This window comes from Macaca mulatta, chromosome 19 (genome assembly GCF_049350105.2).
Source record: "Macaca mulatta isolate MMU2019108-1 chromosome 19, T2T-MMU8v2.0, whole genome shotgun sequence".
Classification (NCBI taxonomy): domain Eukaryota; kingdom Metazoa; phylum Chordata; class Mammalia; order Primates; family Cercopithecidae; genus Macaca; species Macaca mulatta.
Window position 1 is genome coordinate 13,170,120 of NC_133424.1, and position 25,350 is coordinate 13,195,469.

The 25,350-nt window shown below is 46.9% G+C and overlaps 1 protein-coding gene and 1 long non-coding RNA gene across 11 annotated transcripts; one reads left to right on the forward strand and one right to left on the reverse strand.

Moving 5' to 3' along the window:
* The first annotated feature begins 9 nt into the window (after nt 1-9).
* On the forward strand, nt 10-21,422 carry ZNF791 (zinc finger protein 791). 10 transcript variants are annotated; one of them, XR_013408962.1, is made up of 5 exons: nt 10-161; nt 12,226-12,352; nt 13,494-13,554; nt 16,130-18,427; nt 21,273-21,422. XR_013408962.1 is itself a non-coding variant. In XM_077977739.1 (5 exons), exon 5 carries the CDS (start codon nt 16,137-16,139, stop codon nt 17,667-17,669), a length of 1,533 nt encoding a protein of 510 aa, XP_077833865.1. In that variant the 5' UTR covers nt 10-161; nt 12,226-12,352; nt 13,494-13,656; nt 15,221-15,546; nt 15,988-16,136; the 3' UTR covers nt 17,670-18,974. The 10 variants fall into 10 exon arrangements, 8 of the variants coding, with proteins under 8 accessions (XP_077833865.1, XP_077833866.1, XP_077833869.1 ...); XR_013408961.1 differs by lacking the exon at nt 21,273-21,422 and adding an exon at nt 18,745-18,974; XM_077977739.1 differs by lacking the exon at nt 21,273-21,422 and adding an exon at nt 15,221-15,546 and having other exon boundaries at nt 13,494-13,656; nt 15,988-18,974.
* LOC144336732 (uncharacterized) lies at nt 9,120-11,468 on the reverse strand. The gene is made up of 2 exons (XR_013409056.1): nt 10,665-11,468; nt 9,120-9,537 (listed from the first exon to the last, which is right to left on the reverse strand). It is a non-coding gene; the product is annotated as an uncharacterized LOC144336732 (long non-coding RNA).
* Nucleotides 21,423-25,350: the final 3,928 nt, after the last annotated feature.

Here is a 25,350-nt window from a genome sequence, read left to right on the forward strand (position 1 = left end):
ATGCGTGTTACGTCACTATGCGATCGGGTTGTGCTCAGCTTGGGGTCTCCTGGCACCTTGACGCGTCGAGTTGCTGTGCCCCTGCATCGGATGCGCTGTACCGTGCGCTGGCTCCGTGAACCGTAGGGACAACACCGGGCCACCCCCGAGGCCGGAAAATGGTGAGTGTGCAGGGCCGGCCTAGTTGGAACCGGCCGTGGTCGCCAGACCCGGGCCTCCCCACAGTCACCTCTGGCCGCAGTGTGGGGCTGGGCTGGCAGCTGGGACGCCAAGAGTCCGGTCCCGTCCCTGCGCGGCGACTGCGGTCCCAGCCCCGGAGCCCTCGCTGGGCACCTCCGCGCCCGCAGCCCCAAGTCTTTCCCAGATTGTGCAGGGACCACGGAAGGGTCATGGGGAGAATCCCGCCTTGTGTGTTTGATTTGAGTGGGAGGAGCTGCAGTCTGTAGGGTCCGCAGTCCCTTCTTTATTCCCAAAGGTGGTTTCCCCATGAGTCTTCCAAAGATGTTGGAAGCAGAGTCTCAAATCCACTACCCTGTCCCCCAGCCTAGCTCCTCCCACGGAGGGCCATTAATCCCTAGATTTCCAGATCCCTCCCCGTATTCCCAAACGCCTACTTCTCCTCTCCAATGGAAAACATCGTCACCAACTCTTTGGCCTGTCTGGTGCATTTCAAACACACGCAGTATTTTAATAATCTTTTTTCCAATTGATGTCTCTTTTAAAAGATTTCTTGTTTGTGGATATTTTACATCAGAGAAAAAAAATCAGAAAAATTATTCACTTGGAACTACTCTGCATAAAATGCTGTGCCCCTCATTCTGATATCTTTCCAGGGCACAGACATCCTATGGGAACTCCTTTGGGTTGAGGTTCCTTTTCGTAAACTTTCGTGGGTGATCTATGTTTTCAGCACAGTTTCAGATTGGCACTGTCCTGCCTTGGGTTTATGACCTTGAAAAGATTTATTCATTTGAATGTCATTTTTCCAATAAATATAAAATATATGTTATCAGAAGAACTTGAGAGACAGTACCAAATATTTCCAAAGAGGCAAAAAGTAAATGAATCTCAGGAAACAAAAAAATATCAGTATTACATTTATTAAAAATTCTTTGTTCTTCCCCTGAAGAACGTGGAATATGTTTCTGAGGTCTGTTCTTTTAGTTTGATAATTTCAGATGGTATTCCAGGACTTAAACTTGCAACGCCTAGAAGCACTCAGATATGAGTAATACTTTAGTAAACTATTTCTTGCCATGGAAATAATTGACTGACATTATCATTTTCTTTCTTTCTTTTTTAACAGATGGGGTCTGGCTGTTGCTCAGGCTGGTCTTGAACTCCTGGGCTCAAGCGATTCTCCAGCCTCAGCATCCCAAAGTGCTAGGATTCCAGGCATGAGCCACTATGCCCTGCCCGACATTCTCATTTTCTGAAAGCAATAGTGGGTTTTCTTGTTAAATGCCCTAAAATTTTCTTCCTTCCTTCATTCCTTTATTTATTTATTTAGAGACAGAGTTTAGCTTTGTCACCAGGCTGGAGTGCAGTGACACGATCTCAGTTCACTGCAACCTCCGCCTACCAGGTTCAAGTGATTCTCCTGCCTCAGCCTCCTGAGTAGCTGGAATTACAGGCACGTGCTACCACGCCCAGCTAATTTTTTTTTTTTTTTTTTTTTTTTTAGTAGAGATGGTGTTTCACTATGTTACCCAGGATGGTCTCGATCTCCTGACCTCGTGATCCACCCGCCTCGGCCTCCCAAAGTGCTGGGATTACAGGCATGAGCCACCACGCCCGGCCTCTTGCTTCCTTTATACATAAACACTGTGTTTAAGTAATTTTGCTGGATTTTTTTTTTTTAAAGCCCAAGTCTCACTCTGTTGCCCAGGCTGGAGTGCAGTGGCACAATTTTGGCTTACTACAACCTCTGTACTTGGAAGCTGAGGATCCACAGGCAGATGCTGTTAGGGGAAGAGGGGAGGATGTCAGAGGTTTTAATTGTGGTTTCCTTGGGTGTGTTTTTAGACATTACATTTGAGTTTCACATCTGTAATATAGGTGCACTGAGTGTAATTAGTGCATATTGACAGCGATTCTCCTGCCTTAGCCTCCTGAGTAGCTGGGATTACAGGCACGTGCCACCACGCCCAGCTAATTTTTTTGTATTTTTAGTAGAGACGGGGTTTCACCAAGTTGGCTAGTCTGGTCTCAAACTCCTGACCTCAGGTGATCCACCCGCCTCGGCCTCCCAAAGTGCTGCGATTACAGGCATGAGCCATTGTGCCAGGCCCTCTGCTGGATGTTTAAGGAACAATCCTTAAGATTTTAATTAAATTGTCTCATTTAAAATTACTAGTAGTGTTCCAGAGCCTTGCAACTGGGGACCAGAGGCCTGAGATGTTTCCAAGCTAAGTCCACCCTTGAGCCTGCAAAGAAAGATCATTGAAGGCCCAATTGGTTCTTCCTGGGGAGTCTCCCCTACAGGTCTGCCAGCTACTCATGCCCGCCATGGAAGGATCCCTTTGTACTCAGAGAAACTGCAGAGCACTTGGAAGTTGAGGATCCACAGGCAGATGCTGTTAGGGGAAGAGGGAAGGATGTCTGAGGTTTTAACTGTGGTTTCCTTGGGTGTGTTTTTAGACATTACGTTTGAGTTTCACATCTGTAATGTAGGTGTACTGAGTGTAATTGATGTGTATTGACAGTGTCTGTGAAGGTCAGGACTTACGTTTCTAGAGACAGGGTTAATGAATTGAGGAGCTCATTTGCATCAAAACCTCAATCTCAATCTGGTTGAGAGTTTCCTCACTTGGGAAAATGGAAACCTGGGGAATCTAATGTTTCTTTGCTGCCATAGGAGAGAAAGAGGTGTGGAGCTCCCATAGTTCCTTGCTGATCAGGTGCTCCTATCCTCCATTACCAGGTACTGACACACTCTAGGGGTTACATTTTTCTTATTTTTATTTTTTTTTTAGACCAAGTCTCACTCTATTGCCCAGGCTGGAGTGCAGTGGCACGATGTCGGCTCACTGCAACCTCTGCCTCCTGGGTTCAAGCAGTTCTCCTGCCTCAGCCTCCCAAGTAGCTGGGATTACAGGCGTGTGCCACCATGCCTGGCCAATTTATTTTGTATTTTTAGTAGAGACAGGGTTTTACCATGTTGACCAGGCTGGTCTCGAACTCCTGACCTCAGGTGATCTGCCTGCCTCGGCCTCCCAAAGTGCTGGGATTACAGGTGTGAACCACCACGCCGGACCTAGGTTACATTTTTTTTTTTTTTTGAGACAGAGTCTCGCTCTGCCGCCCAGGCTGGAGTGCAGTGGCGTGATCTTGGCTCACTGCAAGCTCCGCCTCCCGGGTTCACGCCATTCTCCTGCCTCAGCCTCCCGAGTAGCTGGGACTACAGGCGCCCGCCACCGCGCCCGGCTAGTTTTTTTGTATTTTTTAGTAGAGACGGGGTTTCACTGTGTCAGCCAGGATGGTCTCGATCTCCTGACCTCGTGATCCGCCCGTCTCGGCCTCCCAAAGTGCTGGGATTACAGGCTTGAGCCACCGCGCCCGGCCTAGGTTACATTTTTCAAGCTGCGAGAGTCTGGGTCCAAGCTGGGGAATATGTTTAACTTTTTTTTTTTTTTTTTTTTTTTGAGACAGAGTTTTGCTCTTGTTGCGCAGGCTGGAGTGCAGTGGCACAATCTTGGCTCACCACAACCTCTGCTTCCCGGGTTCAAGCGATTCTTTTGCCTCAGCCTCCGAGTAGCTGGGATTACAGGCATGCGCCACGACACCCAGCTAATTTTGTATTTTTAGTAGAGATGGGGTTTCTCCATGTTGGTCAGGCCGGTCTTGAACTCCCAACCTAGGCGATCTGCCCACCTCGGCCTCCCAAAGTGCTGGGATTACAGGTGTGAGCCACTGCGCCTGGCCTTTTTTTTTTCTTTTTTTGATACAGTGTCTCACTCTGTTGCCCAAGCTGGTCTGGAACTCCTGGCCTCAAGCCATCCTCCCACCTCAGTCTCCCATGTTTAACTTTTTTTTTTTTTTGAGACAGGTTCCCACTCCGCCGTCCAGGTTGGAGTGCAGTGGTGTGATCATGGCTCACTGCAACCTCCACCTCCTGGGCTCAAGTGATACTCCTGCCTCCTCTGAGTAGCTGGGACTACATGCGTGCACCACCATCCCCATCTAATTTTTGTATTTTCTATAGAGGTAGGGTTTCGCCATAATGCCCAGGCTGGTCTGGAACTCCTGGGCTCAAACAGTTCTCCCACCCGGGCCTCCCACAATTTCTTGACATCCAAAGATACTTTTGCTGTCTTAAGGTTTTATATTTTCCTGAATGTAGTCCACTTGGAGTTATTCAGGATATAGCCTTCTCAGATTGGCTTCCTTCACTGAGCCATATACTTTTAAGGTTCTTCTGTGTCTTCATGGCTTGATACCTGATTTCTCTTATCAATGAACAATATTTCATCGTAAGATTGTACCAGCCGGGCGTGCTGGCTCATGCCTGTAATGCCAGCACTTTGGGAGGCCCAGGCGGGTGGATCACAAGGTAAGGAGTTTGAGACGAGCCTGGCCAACATGACGAAACCCCGTCTCTACTAAAAATACAAAAATTAGCCTGGCGTGGTAGCACACACATGTAATCTCAGCTACTCAGGAGGCTGAGGCGGGAGAATTGCTTGAACCTGGAAAGTGGAGGTTGCAGTGAGCCAAGATAGTGCCATTGCACTCCAGCCTGGAAAACAAGAGCAAGACTCCGTCTCAAAAAAAAAAAAAAAAAAAAAAAAAAAGATTGTACCACAGATTGTTTATCCATAAACCTGTTGCATGATGTCTTGGTTAAGTCTTTTTTTTTTTTTTTTTTTTTTGAGATGGAGTCTCACTCTGTCACCCAGGCTGGAGTGCAGTGGCATGATCTCAGCTCACTGCAACCTCCACCTCCCAAGTTCAAGCAATTCTCCTGCCTCAGCCTCCCAAGTAACTGGGACTACAGGCGTGTGCCACCACGCCTGGCTAATTTTTTGTATTTTTAGTAGAGATGGGGTTTTGCTGTGTTAGCCAGGATGGTCTCGATCTCCTAACCTTGTGATCCGCCACCCTCAGCCTCCCAAAGCGCTAGGATTACAGGCGTGAGCCACCACGCCCAGTCGGTTAAGTCTTAAATTTGCAGTTATGAAGAAACCTCCCGTAAATATTCATGGGCAGGTTTTTGTGTGAACAGTAGTTTTCAACTCACGTGAGTAAATAGCAAGGAATGTGATTGCACGGTCCACTGGTAAGAGGATGTTTTGTTAGAAACTGCCTGTCTTCCAAAGTAGACATACCATTTTCCATTCCCGTTGGCAAGGAATGAGGATTCCTGTTGTCTACATCTTTGCTTTCCATTGCCGTTCTTAGCATTTTGAACTTTGTACATTCTAATCAGTGTAAAGTGATCTTTCTTCAGTCTTATTTGCAGCTCCCTAATGACATATAATGTTGAGCATCTCTTCATATGTATATTTGCCATCTGTATATCTTTCACTGGTGAGGTGTGTGTTCAGGTCTTTTGTCCATTTTTCACTGGTTTGTTTGTCTTACTGTTGTTGAGATTTAAGAGTTGGAATTGGAGGCAGCCATGGTGGCACACGCTTGTCATCCTAGCTACTCCAGAGGCTAAAGCAGGAGGATTGCCTGCACCCAGGATTATAAGCCCAGCATGGGCAACATAATGGATCCTGTCTCAAAAAACAAAAAGGATGCTAGGCATGGAGGCTCATGTGGGGCCACCCAGGCTGCTGGGGAGCAGGGCTGAGGAGTGGTGGGGCCAAGGCTAGGGCTGGAGCTGCCATGGGATCGGAAAGAAAAAATTAGCCCAATGTGGTGGTGCACCCCTATAGTCCCAGCTATTTGGGAGGCTGAGGCATGAGAATCCCTTGAGCCTAAGTGGTGGAGGTTGCAGTGAGCTGAGATCACACCACTGCTCTCCAGCCTGGGCGACAAAGTAAGACTGTCTCGAAAAAGAAAAAAAAAGAGTTCTTTGGATATTTCAGATACTAGTCCTTAATCAGATAAGTGCTTTTGTGAAGATTTGCAAAAATCTGTGCCTTTTATTTTTATTCTTTAAACACTTTCTTTCACAGAGTAGTTTTTCTTTTTTTTTTTTTTGGAGACAGAGTCTTGCTCTGTCACCCAGGCTGGAGTGCAGTGGCGCCATCTTGGCTCACTGCAAACTCCGCCTCCCGAGTTCACGCCATTCTCCTGCCTCAGCCTACAGAGTAGCTGGGACTACAGGCACCCACCACAACGCCCGGCTAATTTTTCTGTAATTTAGTAGAGACGGGGTTTCACCGTGTTAGCCAGGATGGTCTCGATCTCCTGACCTCGCGATCTGCCCACCTTGGCCTCCCAAAGTGCTGGGATTACAGGCATGAGCCACCGCACCCGACCAGGAGCTTTTCATTGTAATGAAGTGAAACTTATTTTTTCCTTTCATAGGTTGTGCTTTTAGTGGTTTATCTAAAAATTCATCACCAAAGCCAAGTGGATAGTTTTGCATGTTACATTTACATCTATGATTGATTTGGGCTTAATTTTTGTGAAAGGTGTAAGATTCATGTATAAATTTTTTGTGGGTGTGTGAGAGTTTAATAGTATAAATTTCATTTAGGCACTGTTTTTGTCACATTCCACCAATTTTGATAAGTTCTATTTTCATTTAATTCAAATTTAATTTTCTTTTTTCTTCTTTTTTTTTTTTTTTTGAGATGGAGTCTCGCTGTGTCACTCAGTCTGGGGTGCAGTGGTGCAATTTCAGCTCACTGCATCCTCCTCCTCCTGAGTTCAAGCCATTCTCCTGCCTCGGCCTCCCAAGTAGCTGGAATTACAGGCATGTGCCACCACGCCTGGCTAATTTTTGTATTTTTAGTAGAGATGGGATTTCACCATGTTGCCCAGGCTGGTCTCAAACTCCTGACCTCGTGATCCGCCCACCTCGGCCCCCCAAAGTGCTGGGATTACAGGCGTGAGTTACTGCACCTGGCCCAAATTTAATTTTTCTTGAAACTTTTTTGATTCATGTTTAGAACTGTGTGGGGTTTTATTTCCAAATGTTTGATGGTTTTCTAACTATTCTTCTGTTACTGATTTCTAGATTAATACCATGGTGGTCTGAGAGCATGTTTTATATAATGTATATTCTTTGAAAATTGGTGGCTGGGCGCGGTGGCTCAAGCCTGTAATCCCAGCACTTTGGGAGGCCGAGACGGGCGGATCACGAGGTCAGGAGATCAAGACCATCCTGGCTAACACGGTGAAACCCCATCTCTACTAAAAAATACAAAAAACTAGGCCGGGCGCGGTGGCTCAAGCCTGTAATCCTTGCACTTGGGGAGGCCGAGACGGGCGGATCATGAGGTCAGGAGATCGAGACCATCCTGGCTAACATGGTGAAACCCCGTCTCTACTAAAAAAAAATACAAAAAACTAGCCGGGCGCGGTGGCGGGCGCCTGTAGTCCCAGCTACTCGGGAGGCTGAGGCAGGAGAATCGCTTGAACCCGGGAGGCAGAGCTTGCAGTGAGCTGAGATCCGGCCACTGCACTCCGGCCTGGGCGACAGAGCCAGACTCCGTCTCAAAGAAAAAAAAAACAACAACAACAACTAGCCGGGCGAGGTGGCGGGCGCCTGTAGTCCCAGCTACTCAGGAGGCTGAGGCAGGAGAATGGCGTGAACCCGGGAGGCGGAGCTTGCGGTGAGCCGAGATCCGGCCACTGCCCTCCAGCCTGGGCCACAGAGCGAGACTCCGTCTCAAAAAAAAAAAAAAGGAAAAAAAAAAAAGAAAATTGGTAAGTTGTGTTTTTGTCCACACATGGTTTATAATGGTGAATGTTCCACATGAATTTGAGAAGAATGTGTGTTGTTCTGTTGGATGAAGCATTCCGTGGATTTTAATTAAACCTAGTTGTTGCCTTTCAACTAAACTATGTCCTTTCTGACTTTCTACCTGCTGGAAGTCTTTTTTTTTTTGAGATTGGGTATACCCTGTCACCCAGGCTGGAATGCAGTGGCATGATCTCAGCCTACTGCAACCACCACCTCAGCCTCCTGAATAGCTGGAACTACAGATGTGTGCCACATGCAGGGCTAAATTCTGCCTTTTTTGTTTGTTTTTTGACACAGAATTTCGCCCTTGTCGCCCAGGCGGGAGTGCAGTGGCAAGATCTCAGCACACTGCAACCTCCACCCCCCAGGTTCAAGTGATTCTCCTGCCTCAGCTTCCCAAGTAGCTGGGATTACAGGTGCACACCAGCATGCCCGGCTAATTTTTGTATTTTTAGTAGAGACGGGGTTTCACCATGTTAGCCAGGATGGTCTTGATCTCCTGACCTTGTGATCCACCCACCTTGGCTTCCCAGAGTGCTGGATTACAGGTGTGAACCACCGTGCCTGGCCTTTTTTTTTTTTTTTTTTTTGAGATGGAGTCTTGCTCTGTTGCCAGGCTGGAGCGCAGGGGTGTGATCTCAGCTCACTGCACCCTCCGCCTCCCAGGTTCAAGCAATTCTCCCGCCTCAGCCTCCCGAGTAGCTGGGGCTACAGGCATGAGCCACGAGCCACCATGCCCAGCTAATTTTTGTATTTTTAGTAGCGATGGGGTTTCACCATGTTGGTCAGGATGGTCTCAATCTCTTTACCTCGTGATCCATCTACCTAAGTCTCCCAAAGTGCTGGGGATTACAAGCGTAAGCCACCATGCCCAGCCACCTCTCAGTATATTTTTCACTGCAAGCTACCCATTCCAAGGGTTGTGGTGTTTAGTATTTTTCATGGTTTTGTTTTTGTTTGCTTTGTGGAAAATAATGCTCCTACTATTTTTGTTTCAGTCTGCAAGTGCAAACGTACAATAAATTCTCTGGTGGCTGGATAAAAATTACTAGATCTTGGTCAAGTTTAAATTTACAAACTTAAAAAAAGTGGTGAAGTGTATCAATTGATCCTTCATTTGTACATAATTGTTCTCTGTAGTCATCAACACTAATGTTATCTTAATAGGCTAGTTTTGTCTTCCTACTCAGTTTGAAGTGGGAACTATTTGACATTTCCTAATTATCAAGGATATGATACTTTTTTTTCTGTTTTCTTTTTATTTTTTAGTAAAATGCTATACATGAAATCTTTAGTTATTTTTGGCTGGAGTGCAGTGGTATAGTTTTGGCTCACTGCACCCTTGACTTAGCGGGCTCAAGCAATCCTCCCACCTCAGCCTTCCAAGTAGCTGAGACCACAGGTGTGCACCACCATGCCTGGCCAAGTTTTGTATATTTTGTAGAGACAGTGTTTCACCATGTTGCCCAGGCTGGTCTCAAACTCCTGGGCTCAAACGATCCGCCCACCTCAGCCTCCCAAAGTGCTGGGATTATAGACATGAGCCATCACGCCTGGCCAAAATATTTATTTTCTTTTATATGTAAATAATATGTAAATAAACCTTACAGAGAGCACCCAGGCATGCAGATGAACTTGTCAAGCGGGAGAGTTGCCTGGAGCCAAATTTCTTCCTGCTCAGACCCTTGTCCTAATGACTTAAGAAAACCCCTTCTAACTGTGTGGATCTTTTCATGTATGGCACACATGAGTGCATGGAAATGAGAGAACCTGGGACAACAGCCCCTAGAGTGTCTGTCTGGGAATCACTCTCTCCTGAAACTGGAGAAAGGAAATTTTACAGTTTTTTTTGTTTTTTTTTTTGAGACGGAGTCTAGCTCTGTCACCCAGGCTGGAGTGCAGTGGCGCGATCTGGGCTCACTGCAAGCTCCGCCTCCCAGTTACACGCCATTCTCCTGCCTCAGCCTCCCCAGTAGCTGGGACTACAGGCACCTGCCACCACGCCTGGCTAATTTTTTGTGTGTGTTTTTTTAGTAGAGATGGGGTTTCACTGTATTAGCCAGGATGGTCTCGATCTCCTGACCTTGTGATCTGCCTGCCTCAGCCTCCCAAAGTGCTGGGATTACAGGCATGAGCCGCGGCGCCCAGCCCTTTTTTTTTTGAGATGGAGTCTCGCTCTGTTGCCCAGGCTGGACTGCAGTGGTGCAATCTCAACTCACTGCAACCTCTGCCTCCCAGGTGCAAGCGATTCTCCTGCCTCTGCCTCCCAAGTAGCTGGGATTACATGCATGCACCGCCATGCCCAACTAATTTTTGTATTTTTAGTAGAGACGGGGTTTCACCATGTTGGTCAGGGTGGTCTCGAACTCCTGACCTCAGGTGATCCACCTGCCTCGGCCTCCCAAAGTGCTGGGATTACAGGCATGAGCCATCCCGACGCAGATTTTATGTTCCTTTGGAGGTATGAAATTATCTGTTAATTTTATATAATCATGGGCAAATTCACCATCAGACCATCGTGGATGTCAGTGAAGTCCCTTGAAAATTGATACTGTCGGCCGGGCGCGGTGGCTCAAGCCTGTAATCCCAGCATTTTGGGAGGCCAAGACGGGCGGATCACGAGGTCAGGAGATCGAGACCATCCTGGCTAACATGGTGAAACCCCGTCTCTACTAAAAAATACAAAAAACTAGCCGGGCGAGGTGGCGGGCGCCTGTAGTCCCAGCTACTCGGGAGGCTGAGGCGGGAGAATGGCATAAACCTGGGAGGCGGAGCTTGCAGTGAGCTGAGATCCGGCCACTGTACTCCAGCCTGGGCGACAGAGCCAGACTCCGTCTCAAAAAAAAAAAAAAAGAAAATTGATACTGTCAATCTATTCTTCAAGGTCAGCAAAGCCCAGATGACATGATTATGGATTCCAGAAAGTGCTCTTCTGACATTTTATCTCCATGTGTATATGTATTTGTGCTACAAATTGGTTGGAAGCAGTTCTGAGGCTCATGGGTATAAGGATTTTGTGAAGGTCTCAGTTGTAAGGGCCCCTTCTTTGTGCCTGAGCTCTGTGTTCCCAGTAACTTCCTAGCCTCATGAAATGGGACAGAAAGTAAAAGGAAAAACTGAGTCTATGATAAATATTACGCTCACAGCCGGGCGCGGTGACTCATGCCACCACGTGGGGACATATATATATCAGAAACAAGTTGAAATTAATATGTCTCTAAAAGAGTATTTCCATTCAATCAGCAGAATCTGAGTGCTTCTAATGGCCTCAAATACTTCAGGACAATATGGGCAGCTAGACCTTGTTACAAGTTGGATTTCCACAAGCCTCCTGTCCTCTCATATATAACAAAGGGGATAGAAGATTCTCAATGTGTATTTACTTATTAAAACCTCCACCTCATTTAATCCCACATCTTTCAGGAATGCTGAATGATTTGGGTAATAAGAAATTACGCTGTGGGCTGGGTGTGGTTATTCATACCTGAAATCACACTTTGGGAGGCCGAGGCAGGAGGATCACTTGAGGCCGAGAGTTCAAGATCAACCCGGACAACATAACAAAACCCCATTTCTAACAAAAAAAAAAAAAATTAAAAATTAGCTGGGTGTGGTGTTGCACATCTGTAGTCCTAACTACTCGTGAAGCTGAGGCAGAAGGGGCCCAGGGATCTGAGGCTACAGTGAGTTATGATTGCTGCACTTGAGCCTGGGTGACAGAGCAAGACCCTGTCTCTTAGAAAACAACAAACACACAAGAAATAAGAATTTATCTCATAAAGAATTGAAGATCTTGCCTGTAATCCCAGCAATTTGAGAGACCAAGACTGGTGAATCGCTTAAGCTGAGGAGTTTGAGACCAGCCTGTGTAACATGGCAAAATCCCATCTCTACAAAAAATACACACAAAATACTTAGCCAGGTGTAGTGGTGTGTTCCTGTAGTCCCAGTTACTCAGGAGGCTGAGGTTGGAGGATTGCTTGAGCCTGAGAGGTCTAGGCTCCAATGAGCTGTGATTGTACCACTGTACTCCAGCCTAGGTAGCAGAGCGAGACCATCTGTGTCTCAAAAAGGAAGGAAAAAAAATTGATCTTAAAGTTTGTCTCATTTGTGTAGGATTTCTTTCATTTTTCCAAGTTGAACTAGATACTACCATTAGAGAGCAATAAGACTTACAGTGACCACAGTAAAGATGTAGCCGTAAGTTTATGTGTTCAATGTGCTGTTAAATTTCTAACAATCGAGTCATACACTAAATGTCTGGAGACCACAAAATCGTGTGTGAAATTCTTATGAATCGAGTATACCTCTCATCCTTGTCAATCTCACCTATTCTCCTCTACTTATATTGGATGTTTCAGGACTCAGTGGCTTTTGAGGATGTTTCTGTGAGCTTTAGCCAGGAGGAGTGGGCTCTGCTGGCTCCTTCACAGAAGAAACTCTACAGAGATGTGATGCAGGAAACATTCAAGAACCTGGCATCTATAGGTAAGGATGACATCATTTTTTCTTTTCTTTTTTTTTTTTTAAGACAGAGTTTCACTCTTGTTTCCCAGGCTGGAGAGCAATGGCGCTATCTCAGCTCACCACAACCTCCATCTCCCAGCTTCAGGCAATTCTCCTGCCTCAGCCTCCCGAGTAGCTGGGATTACAGGCATGTGCCACCACACCTGGCTAATTTTTCTATTTTTAGTAGAGACGGGATTTCACCATGTTGGTCAGGCTGGTCTTGAACTCCTGACCGCAGGTAATCTGCCTGCCTTAGCCTCCCAAAGTGCTGGGATTACAGGCGTGAGCCACTGTGCCTGGCCTTTTTTTTTTTTTTTTTTTTTTTTTTTTTTGAGACCGAGTCTCCTCCTGTTCCCCAGGGTGGAGTACAGTGGCGGGATCTTGGCTCACTGCAACCTCCGCTTCCCGGGTTCAGGCGATTCTCCTGCCTCAGCCTCTCAAGTACCTGGGATTACAGGTGCCTACCACCATGCCCAGCTAATTTTTGTATTTTTAGTAGAGACAGGGTTTCACCGTATTGGCCAGGCTGGTCTCCAACTGCTGACCTCAAGTGATCCTCCCACCTCAGCCTCCCAAAGTGTGGAGATTACAGGCATGAGCCACCGCACCCCAGTGACATCATTTTTTCTTTTGTTTTCTTTTTTCCGAGACAGAGCCTCACTCTGTTGCCCAGGCTGGAGTGCAGTGGCACGGTCTCTCCTCACTGCAAGCTCCACCTCCCAGGTTCACGCCATTCTCCTGCGTCAGCCTCCCAACTAGCTGGGACTACAGGCGCCCGCCGCCACGCCCGACTAATTTTTTTGTATTTTTAGTAGAGACGGGGTTTCACTGTGTTAGCCAGGATGGTCTCGATCTCCTGATCTCGTGATCCGCCCACCTCAGCCTCCCAAAGTGCTGGGATTACAGGCGTGAGCCACCGCGCCCGGCCGACATCATTTTTTCATATAGTCAATTAGAGAACTAGCATTTCTTGCTCATAATCACTGTTCTGAGGTTTGGAATCTGAAAAGGGAATACTTCTGTAAATAAACCAAGCATGGTTACAGCTCATTGTGAATCTATAATAATATTTGTATAATTTTTAATAATTTATCATGATTATTCTTGATCTACATTTTAGGGGAAAAATGGGAAGACCAGAACGTTGAAGATCAACACAAAAACCAGGGGAGAAATCTAAGGTGAGTTGTACTGACAAGAAATAGCAGTGTTCCTTGAAAGAATCTTAAAAATATTATGGCCAGGCACCGTGGCTCACGCCTGTAATCTCAGCACTTTGAGAGGCTGCAGTGGGTAGATCACGAGGTCAGGAGTTCAAGACCAGCCTGGTCAACATGGTGAAACCCTGTCTCTACTAAAAATACAAAAAAGTTAGCCAGTTGTGGTGGTGGGTGCCTGTAATCCCAGCTACTCGGGAGGCTGAGGCAGAGAATTACCTGAACCCAGGAGGTGGAGGATGCGGTGAGCCGAGATCACGCCACTGCACTCCAGCCTGGGCAACAGAGTGATACTCCATCTCAAGAAAAAAAAAAAAAAAGTTGTGACACTTTTAAAGCAAGAAAGAAGTGCAGCTCCAAATTTATTTATTTATTTTTTTTTTTTTTTTTAATTTTTTTCTCGAGATGAGGTTTTGCTCTGTCACTCAGGCTGGAGTGCAGTGGCATGATCTTTGCTCAGTGCAACCTCCGCCTCCCAGGATCAAGTGATTTTCCTGCCTCAGCCTCCTGAGTAGCTGGGATTACAAGCACGTGCCACCACACTCAGCTAATTTTTGTTTTCTCGTTTTGTTTTGTTTTGAGACGGAGTCTCGCTGTCTCCCAGGCTGGAGTGCAGTGGCGCGATTTCGGCTCACTGCAAGCTCTGCCTCCCAGGTTCACGCCATTCTCCTGCCTCAGCCTCCAAAGTAGCTGGGACTACAGGCACCCACTACCATGCCTGGCTAATTTTTTGTATTTTTAGTAGAGACGGGGTTTCACCATGTTAGCCAGGATGGTCTCGATCTCCTGACCTCGTGATCTGCCCACCTCGGCCTCCCAAAGTGCTGGGATTACAGGCATGAGCCACTGCGCCCGGCCTAATTTTTGTGTTTTTAGTAGAGACAGGGTTTCGCCATGTTGGCCGGGCTGGTCTCAAACTCCTGACCTCAGATGATCTACCCACCTCAGCCTTCCAAAGTGCTGGGATTACAGGCATGAGCCACTGGGCCCAAATTTATTTATTATCAGAAAATGTTTACCAGAAATGTTTTCTTAAGTGACACAGATGTCCACTGGTTGAAGAATATTATACTTGGGCCAGGCACTGTGCCTCACTCTTATAATCCCAAAACTTTGGGAAGGTGAGGTGGGCGGATCAGCAGAGGTGAGGAGATCAAGACCAGCCTGGCCAACATAGTGAAAATCTGTCTCTACTAGAAATACAAAAACTAGCCAGACTTGATGGTGCACACCTGTAATCCCAGCTACTCAGGAGACTGAGGCAGGAGAATCACTTGAATCTAGGAGGCAGAGGTTGCAGTGAGCCCAGATCACACCACACACTCCAGCCTGGGCAAGAGAGTGAGACTCCATCCTCTATCTCAAAAAAAAAAAAAAAAAAAGAAAGAAAGAAAAATATTGTACTTGGGAACAATTTTTTTTGTTTGTTTGTTTTGTGAGACAGTCTCTCACTCTGTCACCCAGGCTGGAGTGCAGTAGTATGATCTTGGCTCACTGCAACCTCCACCCCCTGGGTTCAAGCAGTTCTTCTGCCTCAGCCCCCCAAGTAGCTGGGATTATAGGCACGTACCACCACACCAGGTGATTTTTGTATTTTTTAGTAGAGATGGGGTTTCACCATGTTGGCCAGGCTGGTCTCAAACTCCTGACCCCAAGTGATCCACCCACCTCGGCTTCCCAAAGTGCTGGGATTACAGGCATGAGCCACCATGCCCAGCCTTGGAAACAGTATTTTAAAGCCTCACATACAACTTCAGGAAGCCAAGGCGAGCAGATCATTTGAACTCAGGAGTTCGAAACCAGCCTGGGCAACAAGACGAGACCCTATCTCTACAAGAAATAGAAAATTCAGTCAGTCGTGGGGGTGCACGCCTGTAGTCCCACCTACATGGGAGGCTGAGGTGGGAGGATTGATTGAACCCGGGAGGTCAAGGCTGCAGTAAGCCATGATTATGGGCATTACTGTACTCCAGTCTGGGCAACAGAGTGAGACTCTGTCTCAAAACGAAACCAAAAAACAAAACCCCATACATCAATATTATTGTTCCGATAATAGCTATCAGTGACACAGGCCCTCTTGCTGAACATTGAGTATATTCATTTTTAAACAAGTGAGACAGGGCAGAAAACTATTTCCCTGAAAATGATAAAAATTTAGTTCTGCTGCCGGGTGCAGTGGCTCACGCCTGTAATCCCAGCACTTTGGGAGGCCAAGGCGGGCAGATCACTTGAGGTCAGGAGTTCAAGACCAGCCTAACCAACATGGCGAAACCCTATCTCTACTAAAAATACAAAATTAGCAGGGTGTGATGGTGCATGCCTGTAATCCCAGCTACTTGGGAGGCTGAGGTAGGAGAATCGCTTAAAGCTGGGAGGTGGAGGTTGCAGTGAGCTGAGATCGCGCCATTGCACTCCAGCCTGGGGAACAAGAGCGAAACTCCATCTCAAAAAAAAAAAAGAAATTTAGTTCTGCTACCTGATGATAAATATAAAATCATTAATACACAACCAGTATTACTGTGCTTCTAATTTTTTACAGAAGCCATATGGGAGAGAGACTCTGTGAAGGTAAAGAAAGTAGTCAATGTGCAGAAACCGTCAGTCCCAATCTAAGTGTGAGGAAGAACACTGCTGGAGTAAAACCATATGAATGTACTGTCTGTGGAAAAGTCTTCATGCGTCGTTCATCCCTTACTAGACACATGAGGTCTCACACTGGATATGAGCTATTTGAGAAGCCATATAAATGTAAGGAATGTGGGAAAGCCTTTAGTTATCTCAAATCCTTTCAAAGACATGAAAGGAGTCACACTGGAGAAAAACCCTATAAATGTAAACAATGTGGAAAAACCTTCATATATCACCAACCCTTTCAAACACATGAGCGGACACACATTGGAGAAAAACCCTATGAATGTAAGCAATGTGGAAAAGCTCTTAGTTGTCCCAGTTCACTTCGAATTCATGAAAGGATTCACACTGGAGAAAAGCCCTATGAATGTAAAAAATGTGGGAAAGCCTTCAGTTGTCCCAGTTCTATTCGAATACACGAAAGAACTCACACTGGAGAGAAACCCTACGCATGTAAGGAATGTGGGAAAGCCTTCATTTCCCACACAAGTGTTCTAACACACATGATAACACACAACGGCGATAGACCTTATAAATGCAAGGAATGTGGGAAGGCATTCATTTTTCCCAGTTTTTTACGAGTACACGAAAGAATTCACACTGGAGAGAAACCCTATAAATGTAAACAATGTGGTAAAGCCTTCAGATGTTCCACTTCCATTCAAATTCATGAAAGAACTCATACTGGAGAGAAGCCCTATAAATGTAAAGAATGTGGGAAGTCTTTCAGTGCACGCCCAGCCTTTCGAGTACACCTGAGAGTGCACACTGGAGAGAAACCCTATAAGTGTAAAGAATGTGGGAAAGCCTTCAGTCGGACCAGTTACTTTCGAATACATGAAAGGACTCACACTGGAGAAAAACCCTACGAATGTAAAAAATGTGGGAAAACCTTCAATTATCCTCTAGATTTGCAAATCCACGAGAGAAATCACACTGGAGAAAAACCCTATGAGTGTAAGGAATGTGCAAAAGCCTTCATTTCTCTCGAGAACTTTCGAAGACACATGATCACCCACACTGGAGATGGACCTTATAAATGTAGGGACTGTGGGAAGGCCTTCATTTTTCCTAGTGCGTTACGAACACATGAGCGGACTCACACTGGAGAGAAACCCTATGAATGTAAACAATGTGGAAAAGCCTTTAGTTGTTCTAGTTACATTCAGATACATGAAAGAACTCACACTGGGGAGAAACCTTATGAATGTAAGGAATGCGGGAAGGCCTTTATTTATCCCACAAGCTTTCAAGGACACATGAGAATGCATACTGGAGAGAAACCCTATAAATGTAAAGAATGTGGGAAGGCCTTTAGTCTTCACAGTTCCTTTCAAAGACATGAAAGAATTCACAGTTGTGAGAAACCTCTTGAATGTAAGCAATGTGGAAAAGCCTTCAGTTTGTCCACATCCTTACAAAAGCATATGAGAATGCACACTCGATAGAAACTCTATAAATGGGAGAAACGGGAAAGTTTTCAGTTCTAACAGATACTTTCAAAGTTGTGAAACTTCCCAGTGAAGAGAGAAATCCTACCAGTGTAATATAGAAAGCGAGATGCAAGATAATTTGTGTATAGTCAGGTACCATGTAATCATGTTTCATTGAGCAATGGACCATATACAGGTTGGTGGCCCCGTAAGATTATATAATACCTAAAACATTTCTATCAACTGCAATTTAGTAGCGGCAGAAACACCACAGTGCAGCACATTATTTAAGTGTTTATGGTGCTGGTGTAAACCTATTGCACAGTTGTATAAAAGTACAACAAGCTAGGCATGTTGGCTCACACCTGTAATCCCAACACTGGGAGACTAAGGCGGTAGGATTGCTTGATGCCAGGAGTTTGTGACTACTCTGGTCAACATAGTGAGACCCCATCTCTACAAAAACTAGAAACATTTTCTAAGTGTGGAATTACACCCTGTAGTCCCATCTACATGGGAGGCTGAGGCAGGAGGATTGCCTGAGCACGGGAGTTCAAGGCTACAGTGAACCAAGATCAAGCAATGGCAGCCCAGCATGGGTGAGAGTGATACTCTGTATCAAAGATTAAAAAAAGTAAATTGGCTGGGCACAGTGGCTCATACCTGTCATCCCAGCACTTTGGGAGGCTGAGGTGAGAGGATCAGTTGAGGTCAGGAGTTCAAGACCGGCCTGGTTAACATGATGAAACCCTGTCTCCATTAGAAATACAAAAGTGGCCGGGCGTGGTGGCTCCAGCCTGTAATCCCAGCACTTTGGGAGGCCGAGACGGGTGGATCACGAGGTCAGGAGATCGAGACCATCCTGGCTAACACGGTGAAACCCCGTCTCTACTAAAAAATACAAAAAAAACTAGCCGGGCGAAGTGGCGGGTGCCTGTAGTCCCAGCTACTCGGGAGGCTGAGGCAGGAGAATGGTGTGAACCCGAGAGGAGGAGCTTGCAGTGAGCTGAGATCCGGCCACTGCACTCCAGCCTGGGTGACAGAGCAAGACTCCGTCTCAAAAAAAAAAAAAAAAAAAGAAATACAAAAGTTAGCTGGGTGTGGTGGTGCGCCTGTAGTCCCAACAACTTGAGAGGCTGAGATAGGAGACTCGCTTGAACCTGGGAGGTGGAGGTTGCAGTGAGCCGAGATCTGCCACTGCGGTCCAGCCTGGGTGACAGAGCGAGAGACTGTCTCAAAAAAAAAAAAAAAAAAAAAATTACAGCACATATAATTATGTACAATATATACTTGATAATAAATGGCTACATTACTGGTTTATATATCTACAATACTGTTTTAAAATGTATTCGTATTTATTTTTTTAACAGTAAGACAGTCTCAGGCAGGTCCTTAAGGAGATACTCCAGAAAAAAGGCATTGTTATGATAGGCGATGACGGCTCCATGTGCAGGACTGCCCCTGAACGTATTCCAGCGGGACAAAACGTGAAGGCGGAAGACAATATTGATGATCCTCACCCCGGGTAGTCCTACACTAATGTGTGTTTGTGTCTTAGTCTTTAACAAAAATAATATTAAAAGTAAAAAAGAATTAATAGAAAAAGCTTATAGAATATGGACATAAAATATTTTTGTACAGCTGTACAATGTGTTTTAAGCTAAATTATTACATCAAAGGTTTTAAAAATAAGTTTATAAAGAAAATAATGTACAGTAAGTTAAGGTTTATTTATTATTGAGGAAAAAATGTTTTTATGAATGTAGTGTAATCTAAGTGTACAGTGTTTATAAATTCTCCATTAGTGTACAGTAACATCCTAGGCCTTCCCATTCACTCACCACTCACTGACTCATCCAGGGCAACTTCTAGTCCTGCAAGCTGTGTTCATGGCAAGCATCCTATGCAGGTGCATCCTTTTTTATCTTTTATACTGCATGTTTACTGTGTGTATTTTCTATGTTTAGACTCATAAATACTTAACATTGTGTTACAATTTTCTGCAGTGTTCAGTACAATAATACGCTGTATGGTTTATAGCCCAGTAGCAACAGACTGTACCATATAGTCTATATGTGTTGTAGCTATACCATCTAGATTTGTGTAAGTTCACTTTGTGATGTTTGTACCATAAGGAAATCACCTAACAACACGTTTCTCAGAACATATACCCATGATTAAGCAACTTCTGACTGTATAATGCTCCAGAAAATTCACACCATGATATAAATTCATCACACATGATATAAAAGTTAAGGCTGGGCGCGGTGGCTCAAGCCTGTAATCCCAGCACTTTGGGAGGCCGAGGCGGGCGGATCACAAGGTCAGGAGATCGAGACCACAGTGAAACCCCGTCTCTACTAAAAATACAAAAAATTAGCCGGGCGCGGTGGCGGGCGCCTGTAGTCCTAGCTACTCAGGAGGCTGAGGCAGGAGAATGGCGTGAACCCAGGAGGCGGAGCTTGCAGTGAGCCGAGATCGCACCACTGCACTCCAGCCTGGGCAACAGCGTGAGACTCCGTCTCAAAAAAAAAAAGTTAAGGCTAGGTGGCCGGGCGCGGTGGCTCAAGCCTGTAATCCCAGCACTTTGGGAGGCCGAGACGGGCGGATCACGAGGTCAGGAGATCGAGACCATCCTGGCTAACACTGTGAAACCCCGTCTCTACTAAAAAATACAAAAAACTAGCCGGGCACGGTGGCGGGCGCCTGTAGTCCCAGCTACTTGGGAGGCTGAGGCAGCAGAATGGCGTGAACCCGGGAGGCGGAGCTTGCAGTGAGCTGAGATCCGGCCACTGCACTCCAGCCTGGGCGGCAGAGCGAGACTCCGTCTCAAAAAAAAAAAAAAAAAATGGTTAAGGCTAGGTATGGTGGCTTATGCCTGTAATCCCAACACTTTGGGAGACCAAGGCAGGCAGATCACCTGAGGTCAGGTGTTCGAGACCAGCCTGGCCAAGATGGTGAAACCCCATCTCTACTGAAAATACAAAAATTAGCTGGGTGTGGTGACGTGCGCCTGTAATTCCAGCTACTTGGGAGGCTGAGGCAGGAGAATCATTTGAACCTGGGAGGCGGAGACTACAGTAAGCTGAGATTGTGCCACTACACTGCAGCCTTGGCAACAGAGCAAGACTCCATCCCACACACCAAAAACTTAAAAAAAATTTTTTTATCACTGGCTTATTCTTCAAGTACATCTCTGGACATCAATTGTAACATTACTTTTCCAAGAAATCCTGGAGGTGAGATAATTCTGTAAGTACTCTTTAAGCAGTAGTCAAAAGTTTAAAAGGTTGTGTTTTCTCATTAAATCAGTTAGTAAAACTTTTCTCTTTTGATGTCTTGATTCACGAGTAAATTGAAGTGTTTTGTTTTTTTTTTGAGACGAGTCTCGCTCTGTCGCCCAGGCTGGAGTGCAGTGGCGCGATCTCGGCTCACTGCAAGCTCCACCTCCCGGGTTCACACCATTCTCCTGCCTCAGCCTCCCGTAGCTGGGACTACAGGTGCCCACCACCACACCCGGCTTTCTTTGTATTTTTAGTAGAGACGGGGTTTCGCCATGTTAGCCAGGATGGTCTCGATCTGCTGACCTCATGATCCGCCTGCCTCGTCCTCCCAAAGTGCTAGGATGACAGGCTTGAGCCACAGTGCGCAGCCTGAAGTGTATTTTTTTTTAAAGACCAGTGTTAGTAGAAGTGTATTTTTAATATACAATTAATTTTAATTTGTATATGGTTTTTCAGTTCTCTGAATAAAGAGATTGTTGAATACTGACACATTGGTAACTGTAGTACTTTTCTCACTGGCCTCGTGGAAGGTGGTGCGTATATTATCCATTATATATTTATTTCACCTTTCTTTTGCGAGAAACTACTTTTTAAATTTCTTGGCCAGACACGGTGGCTCACTCCTTTGTAATCCCAGCACTTTGGAAAACCAAGGCAAACAGATCACTTGAGGTCCGGAGTTCAAGACCAGCCTGGCCAACATGGTGAAACCCCATTCTCTACTAAAAATAACCAAAGTTAGCCAGGCATGTTGGAGGGTGCCTGTAATCTCAGCTACTCGGGAGGCTGAGGCAGGAGAGTTCCTTGAACCTGGAAGGCAGAGGTTGCAGTGAGCCGAGATCACGCCACTGCACTCCAGCCTGGACAACAGAACGAGACTACACATCAAAAAAAAATAAAACGTAATAAATTTCTTGCCAGACGCAGTGGTTTACGCCTGTAATCCCAGCACTTTGGGAGGCCGATGCGGGTGGATCACGAGGCCAGGAGATTGAGACCATCCTGGCTAACACAGTGGAAACCCCGTCTCAACTAAAAATACAAAAAAAAAAATAGCCAGGAGTGGTGGCGGGAGCCTGTAGTCCCAGCTACTCCGGAGGCCGAGGCAGGAGAATGGCGTGAACCCGGAGGCGGATCTTGCAGTGAGCCGAGATTGCGCCACTGCACTCCAGTCTCGGCGACAGAGCGAGACTCTGTCTCAAAAAAAAAAAAACGAAAACTTACCCAGTGATGATGTGAACAAGCCGGCACCAGATGGGAAAGCGGCTGAGCCCAGGTTGCCCTACCCCATTCACCTGCGACGGCACCAGTAGGTCCCCAAGGGCAGAAGGGAACTTCATACGCCAGTCATCTTCCACGATTCTCAAAGACCGCGGACCCCCATCCCACAGTAACAATCTTAGGCTCCCCCAGATGCCGCAGTAACTATCTCAGGAAAGTCCGTTATGCAGCACCGCCTGTGGCGACCGAGAAGACCTTGCCATCTCCCTCAGTCTCCTGGAACACTGTGTTGGGCTCTCCGGCCGGATCTTGTCCCTCACACGCGACAACCAAGCTCAGGGGACGATATCAGAGTGATCACCAAGTGGGGCCCAACCACTGGTGCGACTGCGCCAGACCTGGACCTTCCCCTACCCCACCAGATGCCACCTGATCAAGGTCTCACTCCAACCTGTATCTCGGCCCAAAGCAGTCAGAGGGTAGCCTGCTGGGCCCGGGCCACCCTCCACGGATTTCCTGAATGGCTAGGGCTGATTCCCAGCCTCTACAGGCAGGCTTAGAAAAATTTGGGAGAGTCCAGCTGGGTGCAGTGGCTCATGCCTGTAATCCCAGCACTTTGGGAGGCTGAGGCAGGCGGATCGCTTGAGGTGGGGAGTTCCAGACCAGGCTGACCAACATGGAGAAACACCGTCTATACTACAAATACAAAATTAGCCGGGCGTGGTGGCACATGCCTGTAATCCCAGCTACTAGGGAGGCTGAGGTAGGAGAATCGCTTGAACCTGGAAGGCAGACATTGCGGTGAGCTGAGATCATGCCATTGCACTCCAGCCTGGACAATAGGAGCAAAACTCCGTCTTAAAAAAAAAAAGAAAGAAAAATTTGGGAGAGGCTGGGCATGGCAGCTCAAGCAAGTCATCCCAACACTTTGGGAGGCTGAGGTGGGAGGATCACTTTAGTCCAGGATTCTGAGGTTGCAATGTGTTCTGATCAGGCCAGCACACTCCAGCGTGGGTGACAGAGGGAGACTCAGTCTCCAAAAAGATAACTCAGAAGAAATAAACAATTTTGAGGCTGGGTGCAGTGGCTCACACCTGTAATCCCAGCACTTTGGGAGGCTGAGGCAGGCGGATCACCTGAGGTTGGGAGTTTGAGACCAGGCTGGCCAACATGGTGAAATCCTGTCTCTACAAAGAAAAAAGTTAGCCGGGTGTGGTGGCGGGCACCTGTAATCCCAGCTTCTCAGGTAGCTGAGGCAGGAGAATCGCTTGAACCTGGGAGGTGGAGGTTGCAGTGAGCCGAGATCGTGCCATTGCACGCCAGGTTGGGTGACACAGTGAGACTATGTCTCAAAAAACAATTTTGGTTGGCACTTCCTACCATGGGGCCCCACGCAGAAGGGTAGACAGCCCTGGGGTGCTCTCCCCAGACTACCTTGGCACATTTCACTGCTTTCTCCTTCTAGAAGACTTTATTTTTTGTTTTTTGAGACAGCATCTTGCTCTGTCACCCAGGCTGGAGTGCAGTGGCGCCATCTCAGCTCACTGCAACCTCCACCTCTGGGGTTCTAGCGATTCTGGTGCCTCAGCCTCCTGAGTAGCTGGGATTACAGGCATGCACCACCACACCAGGTCAATTTTTTGGGTTTTTTTTGGTAGAGATGGGATTTCACCATGTTGGTCAGGCTTGTCTTGAACTCCTGGCCTCAAGTGATCAGCCAGCCTTGGCCTCCCAAAGCACTGAGATTACAGATGTGAGCTCCTGTGCCTGGCCCTAGAAGGAGACTTTTTTTTTTTTTTTTCTGAGACAGAGTCTCGCTCTGTCGACCAGGTTGGAGTGCAGTGACACAATCTCGGCTCACTGCAACCTCCCTGTCCCAGGTTCATGCAATTCTCCTGCCTCAGCCTCCATAGTAGCTGGGACTACAGGCACCCGCCACCACGCCCAGCTAATTTCTTTGTATTTTTAGTAGAGATGGGGTTTCACCATGTTAGCCAGGATAGTCTCAATCAGAAGGAGACTTTTTAAAGTTTTCAGAGGATTCATCCTGTGGCCAGACTCTATGGAGCAGGACAACTATGCCGGGGTGCCCTTCTCAGGCTTCTCTGGCTCACCTGTAATAATCCCTGTCTTTAGAGGGTGACTTAGACAAATTTTCAAGGAGCATATCCAGGAACCAGGCCCCACGTGTGACCAAAACTAGGCCTGGGGTGCTCTGCTCTAGGGTTCCTAGCTCACCTAAGCTGTTTCCTTATCCCCACGCCATCCCCAAGGACCTACAAATATTTCCTGGAGGCACATCCCACAGTCAGAGGCCTCTGCGGGATGGCAGCTCACCTGTGGTCCTTCTGCTGGCCTCTTTATTTGGTTGCAACCAGTCCCTACCACTGGCTGGGACACAGGAATCTTTGCACTCAGAGCCTCCTATGAAGGAGCCCACACGGGGCTGTGGGCAAACTCAGGTCACCCTCTCCAGGCCTCTCGTTGGCCAGGTCCAATCTCTCTTCCTGGAGGGGGACTTATAAAAGTTTGGGGCGGGAGGTCACATGTTAAAACAGGGATGCATGTGGGACCAGGGCTGAGCCTGGAAAGTACTCCACAGTCCTTACTCAACCCAGGCCAGTCACTACCATAGGAGGGGGACTTAGAAATACTTTTGGTGGGGGTGATACCTCCAATAACAGGTCCAATATGGCAGATGGGTGCAGGGAGCCCTTTTTAGGCCTCACAAGCTGGCCCAGCCCTCTGTCAAGAAGGAAACTTGAAAAGCACACATCTGGTGACCATGCCCCAAGTGGGACCACAGAAGAGTGTCCCCTGCCATCCCACCCTGGCATCCCTAGGTGGCCCATGCTAACTGGCCCATTGGAGGGGTTCTCAGAGGAAACATTAGAGGGCCAACATGATACCACCCTCACTGGGCTTCCCTGTCCACCCTGGGCCAGTCCTTGTCATCAGAGGGGGCCTAAGAAACATATGCTGTTGGTGCTTGCAAACTGACCCCTAGAACACTTAAGAACTTTTTATTTTTATTTATTTTTTTTTTTGAGACGGAATCTCATTCTGTTACCAGGCTGGAGTGCAGTAGCACAATCTCGCCTCACTGCAATCTCCGCCTCCTGGATTCAAGTGATTCTCCTGCCTCAGCCTCCTGAGTAGCTGGGACTACAGGTGAGTGCCACCATGCCCGG

Coding starts and splice junctions, on each gene's coding strand:
- ZNF791 (XM_001107397.5), top strand. Junction 12,353..13,493: donor CAAGAACCTGGCATCTATAG/GTAAGGATGACA, acceptor TCTACATTTTAG/GGGAAAAATGGGAAGACCAG. Junction 13,555..16,129: donor AACCAGGGGAGAAATCTAAG/GTGAGTTGTACT, acceptor AATTTTTTACAG/AAGCCATATGGGAGAGAGAC.